Source organism: Sinocyclocheilus grahami, unplaced genomic scaffold, assembly GCF_001515645.1.
Source record: "Sinocyclocheilus grahami isolate Dianchi unplaced genomic scaffold, SAMN03320097.WGS_v1.1 scaffold2364.1, whole genome shotgun sequence".
Taxonomy (NCBI): domain Eukaryota; kingdom Metazoa; phylum Chordata; class Actinopteri; order Cypriniformes; family Cyprinidae; genus Sinocyclocheilus; species Sinocyclocheilus grahami.
The window spans coordinates 31,640-38,190 of record NW_015507543.1 but is presented as its reverse complement, the minus strand read 5'-3'; the positions used below and the strand labels follow the sequence as shown (position 1 = coordinate 38,190).

At 38.6% G+C, this 6,551-nt stretch overlaps 1 protein-coding gene across 1 annotated transcript; it reads right to left on the bottom strand.

Annotated features, from left to right (window-relative positions):
• Positions 1 to 5,883: 5,883 nt before the first annotated feature.
• Positions 5,884 to 6,286, bottom strand: LOC107574860 (histone H2A-like). Its single transcript, XM_016261293.1, has one exon. The coding sequence runs from the start codon at positions 6,269 to 6,271 to the stop codon at positions 5,885 to 5,887; it is 387 nt and encodes a 128-aa protein (XP_016116779.1). The 5' UTR covers positions 6,272 to 6,286; the 3' UTR covers position 5,884.
• Between the last annotated feature and the right edge of the window lie 265 nt (positions 6,287 to 6,551).

The window sequence follows — 6,551 nt, the reverse complement described above, 5'->3', positions numbered from 1 at the left end:
CTGAATCAGACAATGTTAATGAAATAACATCATCCTCCAGTGGCTCACTCTCGTGCACAGCCGACGATCGCGAAAGGGAAACCCCCCCTTCAAACTCATCGGCCAGATCTACCTGCGATCCCCATGAGCTCATTCCCTTCCGTGCCTCAGCAGTGGTGGGTCCTGAATCGCGGGAAGCAGATGGCTGCCCCTCTTTCCTCGAAAAAAGAGACAAACGAGAGCGGAGCTTTTCCCTTGGAAAAATCGCTCACAGTGCACGCCGATTGCCTCCTCGGAGGCATCACGTGCGTGCTCTTTGCCCAAACAAATAACACATAGATTGTGTGTGTCATCAGATGTTAAACAACGTCAACACGGATGCACACATCCATAAACGCTTTGCTAGTGCTCGCCATAATGAGATGAATAGATCGCTCTTACTACAGAAATGCACGCTTCAAACAAAACAGTCAATGAAGACGAAGAAGAGAATGATGTGTGCTCCCTGCGCCTATTTATACTATAGTCTCGCCAGTAGTGACGTCATGGCTGTCGCCGGCCAACCAGTTGGTGTTTTTTCAATGTATGCTTCAGACACGGGTCACGACGAGGTGTTCCCCATATCGCCCCCTAGAGAACGCAGTTCGAAGTTCCCATGAAAGGGAACAGAGAGCGGGAAGCAGACTAAGCTTGCCCTTTTATCTAGGGCTGTTCGATTCCGAAATTTTTGGAATCAAGTCCGATTCCTGGTTCTGGAATCGATGGGGTTTTTTTTCAAACTGTTGTTTTCGATTCTTGGTTTTTTTTTTAGATTGAAGGAATCTATAATCTTACCATGACTGCAGGATAAAGGTTGTAGAAAGTATCCTTCTCATAATATGAAGCTTTATTTGTAAAAAATAAAATAAATAAAAATGACGATACATAAATTGTAATTTTGTCTGCTTTGCCCGTGAAATTAGTCATAGCCCACAGCTAAGCAGGGACATGCGTTTATGGCATGAATTGAACAAGACATGAAGTGTCTAAAATAAATGTGCACAGTTCAGCTGAATGATGAAGTTTACTTTGACTGTATGCTTTGCACAAAATTAACAAACTGTACACTGAAACAAAATAACCAGAACATGAACAATAACTGATAGAGCTCGTGGTTTATCTGCCAGTCAGATGCGCTCTCGGCCACTGATCTATGCTCGGGACGTTTTCTTTTATAATTATCATTAGCTGATAGAAATGTTTTTTAAAAAATAGTATTTTAGATGGAAATAAGATCAAGACCCTTGATCACGTCATGATCTAAATTGTGGACAAGCCAGATTCACCGTGAAATAACCTCGGATTCATTTTTTTAACTGGTTCTAATGACTTCTAATTACTTTTAGCGAGCACGAGGGAGGCGAATGGTAATAAAAATATAAAAATAAATAATATTTTATCTAACAACTCTCCCCAGATAGCAAATGACATCTGGCCCAGTTCTGGTCCAGATCTCCCACATTCTTCTGGCCCACATACCGCGTGGAATGACGGCGATGACTCAACCTGAGTCTGGCTGACAGAAGTCAGCCACAACTGGACCGGATCTGGGCTCACAAATGGCATGTGCAGCACCTGGCCCAGATGTCATTTCTGAGATGTGGCCCAGATCCGGTCCAGTTGTGGCTGACTTCTGGGTTAGATATGGCCCACATTTACCCTTTCTAGATACAAAAGCATATGTAATTCATCCAGAATAAAGAAAACACTCATATAGTCTAAACTGCTTTATTAAAATATCAAAATTAGACAAATACAGATATATATATCAGAATCAGAATCAGAAATACAAATGCATGTATATAGATATAAAACAAATGCATTTACATTATTACAAAATAAGAAATACAAATATGTATAAATCTAGTTAAATACACATTTACATTACATTTACATTTAGTCAGTTAGCAGACTTACAAGCGACTTACAAATGAGGACAATGGAAGCAATCAAAATCAACAAAAGAGCAATGATATGCAAGTGTTTTAAAAAGTCTCAGCTGAACACAGAACATGTAGCAAGGTGTTTTTTAAACTACATAATAAATAAAAAGAAAACAGATAGAATAGAAAAAGAATAGAGCAAGCTAGTTTTAGAGGCCTTCTTTTACTTTTGTTAATTGTAAAATAAAAAAACAAAACAAATAGATAGATAGATATATAGAATACAAAAAGATTAGAGAAGCTAGTGTTAGTTTTTTTTTTGTAAGAAAACAAGCAGTTAGTAAATGAAAGACAACATATACACATGACATGTATATCACATAACATATGCTGTGCGATTTGGGGAAAATATCTAATTTTGACAGATATTGCGATTTGATTTGCAAAGTCAAGCTTCAGCTTAATATTGTCAATAGTGTGCAGCACAGTATGGGTTTCGTTACCCTGTTGAAAAAAAACAGAAACCCTCACAGAAATTCTTATGGTTTCCATTAAAACAATTACAAAATTCCTTTTTGTAGTGTGTTTTTGGCATTATTCCAATAGGAATTACTGTTCTATTGTTTCCTATCTGCCAGTTTACATCCCACCAATAGAATCCATCAAATACCAGTAGACACCATTATAGTTTACATTAAAACCCATATGATTCCCATTATAACCCTTAAATCCATAACATTTTCTATTGTGTTTTGGGAGGGCTTCTATTGTTTTTTTCAACAGGGAATATTACTTTTACAGAATTTACTCAATTACTGAATTTCACAGGAATAGGATGATTTATTAGTTTTTAAGTATTTGGAATTTTAAGAACAAGTGGAAAATGTGCTGAATGTTTCATTTCTTCCCAGTGAAATTAGCAAAGCAGTTCAACTGAATTTACATTTGTGTTAAATACAGAGACAGGCGTGAGTTGACACAGGTTGCAGCCGTGCGTCAAGCCTTGTCCATATTGCCAGATGTGCTCATAGAGGCTTGCGGTGTGGAGTATACCGAGTATAAACGAGCATTACGAAACAGACTGCGTATGTACGGCAAGTGTAAACGGATCCTGCGTGAGACGCGCCAGAGAGGAGTGAGAATGAGAAGCATTCAGAGACACAGGCTGTGTGTGCGGTCTTCTGAATTGGGAATAGCGAACATGCATTATAAACTTATTTCAAATTAGAATCTGTTGGCGAGATAAAATGTGCAAGATAACGTATATGTACTAATAAAAACATCTAGGAATGTATCTTTTACTCTCCAGTACTGAAAGCAGAACCGATAAGGGAGCTCTTGATATGTGCTGTGACACAGCTCTTGCAAATTGAATTAACATGACCATTTTTGTTTGATGTCTGTAATTTCGAAGCCGAAGTAATCTCATATTGCATAATGTTTTCTTTAGTATTAATTTGCCTGACTATCTATCTGACCCTGTAGACGCCATAATCACACACACACTCTCTCTCTCCCGCTTTCTGTTTTTAGAAAACCCGCAGTGTTTGACTTCCTGGTCTGTTGCAGTGGCAGTAGTTTGTATGTCCATCTATAGTTGCCATCATCTAAGGTCTTTTTGAGTATTGGCATCATCTGAAGTCCTCACAAGTCCTTGTGCTGTGCAGTTTCTAATAACCCTGGGATGGACATTTGGAGAAACAGGAAGGCAAAGGGAGAAAGATTAGGATAGCTGCTGTTCATAAAATTTCAGGCAAAAAATTATCATGAGCACTTTTTATTATTTCATCAATGGAGTACAAGGTTATGACATGTGTTTTGTGAATGCTTGGCTAAAAAGAAGTGTCTTTAATCTAGGTTTAAACTGAAAGAGTATGCGGAATTTTTCTAGATCCCTTAATAAACATATTATTTGTTCTCAGTATTTGGGGAACAGACACAGTCTCTATAGAATGGACTACATATGCCAAAGTATCATTTAATACATTTTAATAAAATGTAAGTAGGAGGAACGTCATAACTGTAAATTACACAACCATTCAAGAGTTTGGTGTCTGTAAGATATTTTATGCCTCTAAAAGAAATCTCTTATGCTCACCCCGGCTCAGTTTATTGGATCAAATTACAGTAAAACAGTAACACTGTGAAAACTACAATTCAAAACAACTCTTTTCTGCTTGGCTAAAAAGGAGTGTCTTTAATCTAGGTTTAAACTGAAAGAGTATGCGGAATTCTTCTAGATCCCTTAATAAACATATTATTTGTTCTCAGTATTTGGGGAACAGACACAGTCTCTATAGAATGGACTACATATGCCAAAGTATCATTTAATACATTTTAATAAAATGTAAGTAGGAGGAACGTCATAACTGTAAATTACACAACCATTCAAGAGTTTGGTGTCTGTAAGATATTTTATGCCTCTAAAAGAAATCTCTTATGCTCACCCCGGCTCAGTTTATTGGATCAAATTACAGTAAAACAGTAACACTGTGAAAACTACAATTCAAAACAACTCTTTTCTATGTGAATATTATGTTAAAATGTAATTTATTCTTGTGATGGCAAAGCTGTATTTTCAGCATCATTACTCCAGTCTTCAGTGTCACATGATCCTTCAGAAATCATTCCAATATGCTGATTTGCTGCTCAAGAAACATTTTTTCAGCTCTCCATAGCTCTCACGGTATTTAAATGTCATATAAAGATCGATCTGCACAGTGCAAACAGCCAACACCTGGTTATTTTAGGCAATTTGGAAATCTGCCAGGACGTGTCCCTGGAAAATGGCACATCTGGTCATCTGGTAAAGGCCATATCTGGCCCACACACAACAAGCCAGAACTCAACCTAAAACCGGTTTCTCACACATGGGCCACATCTGGCCCCCTTGATGGAATCTATTCCAAACTTTAGAATCGACTCTCGACTCCCAACGCCTCGGAATCGATTCTTTTTGGAATCGATTCCCAGCCCTACACTCTACACTAACAAGTTATAGACTTCATACTCGTGTTTATTAATTCATTGTGAACTATTTATTAATCGGATGTCATCAAAATTACATTAATATTTGTATAAAATTAATACAACTGGACAAGGATAATTATCTTAGTTATCTCACAGATGTTATAATGCATTTATAACTCATAACGTATAATTCGGTACTCTTAGGTGTGTATGCTACACGAAGCAATAATAGATACTTACATCGTAAATATATTGTAATATAATTTTTCTTCTTAAATCAAGAACACGGTCAGAGACAGTCTTGTAATTGTTTATTCTTGCAAGAAGGTCAGACAATACAGCAGTGAGCACCACCATATGTGTGACAAAAGCAAGTGAGCATGCATCTCTACTTTTATACCTTTTAGCCCATTGTTTTGCCAATGGTCGTCTCTCTAATATATCATATATACCTAATGCGTGATAAACACTTGATATGTCTCATTCCTCAGGTAGCATCTTCCTGAAATTCAAGATAGTATCCTGTTTTTCCTCAACAAGCAGGTCATGGTGACATCTCTACTCAGACCCAGCAGGCCTCTCTTGTGAACACTTATACAGCATTTGAATTGTTCCCTCACAACATATTTGTTTTTTACTTGACTTAGTTTTACAATATACAAACTTACCGATCTTGGTGCACATTACTTTCATCTCAATTTACTTTTTTTTCTAGTTTGTGGTGTATGTATGTATGAATATATGTACACAGAGCTACTGGAAACCACACACAAAAAAAAGCCCTTGTGTTTTTGCTTATACTTGGCAAATAAAGATCATTATGAATCGCCAGTTATTGGCTATCATGAATGTTCATATTTGTACTTAAAAAAAAAAACGATATAATGCATATTTGGTTGCTTACATTTATGGCATGTAAGTACTAGCAAATCAAACAGAAAAGCACTCTCCAATAGATAACATGGGTGGCTCTTAAAAGAGCCTTTGGTTTCAGAAATGGACTTGAAATCGGTCTATTTGGCTTTGGCGGGTTTCTCGCTCTTCTTGGGCAGCAGCACAGCCTGGATGTTGGGCAGCACGCCGCCCTGAGCGATGGTCACTCGGCCCAGGAGTTTGTTCAGCTCCTCATCATTGCGCACCGCCAGCTGCAGGTGACGGGGAATAATGCGGGTCTTCTTGTTGTCTCTGGCGGCGTTTCCAGCCAACTCCAGGATCTCAGCGGTAAGATACTCGAGCACAGCCGCCATATAAACGGGAGCTCCGGCACCGACGCGCTCTGCGTAGTTACCTTTGCGGAGAAGCCTGTGAACACGACCGACGGGGAACTGCAGCCCTGCTCTGGATGAGCGAGTCTTGGCCTTCGCTCTCGCCTTGCCGCCAGTTTTGCCTCTTCCACTCATTGTCGAATATAAAATTTTTGCGTTTGCACTGCAAAAATAATGAGCCCGTCAGCTCCGCTTTACTGTCTTTAAAAGAGCGTGCGAGTCGCCCATTGGTTTAGAGTCTGTAAGATTTCAAACCAATCACTGAACTTCCCTCCAACACCCACCGCCGAAGCCATGCATCCACAGCTGGCGGTCTGATTGTGTAGCATTAAGAAACAACAAGACAGAAAACATTCAAGAACTTGAGACGGGGTGTCCAAGTATTTCAAAATAATTGTCAAGGCAAAAAGCATTT

Excerpts from the sequence above, each read along its gene's own strand:
- LOC107574860 (XM_016261293.1), bottom strand. The coding sequence starts at position 6,271 with ATGAGTGGAAGAGGCAAAACTGGCGGCAAGGCGAGAGCGAAGGCCAAG.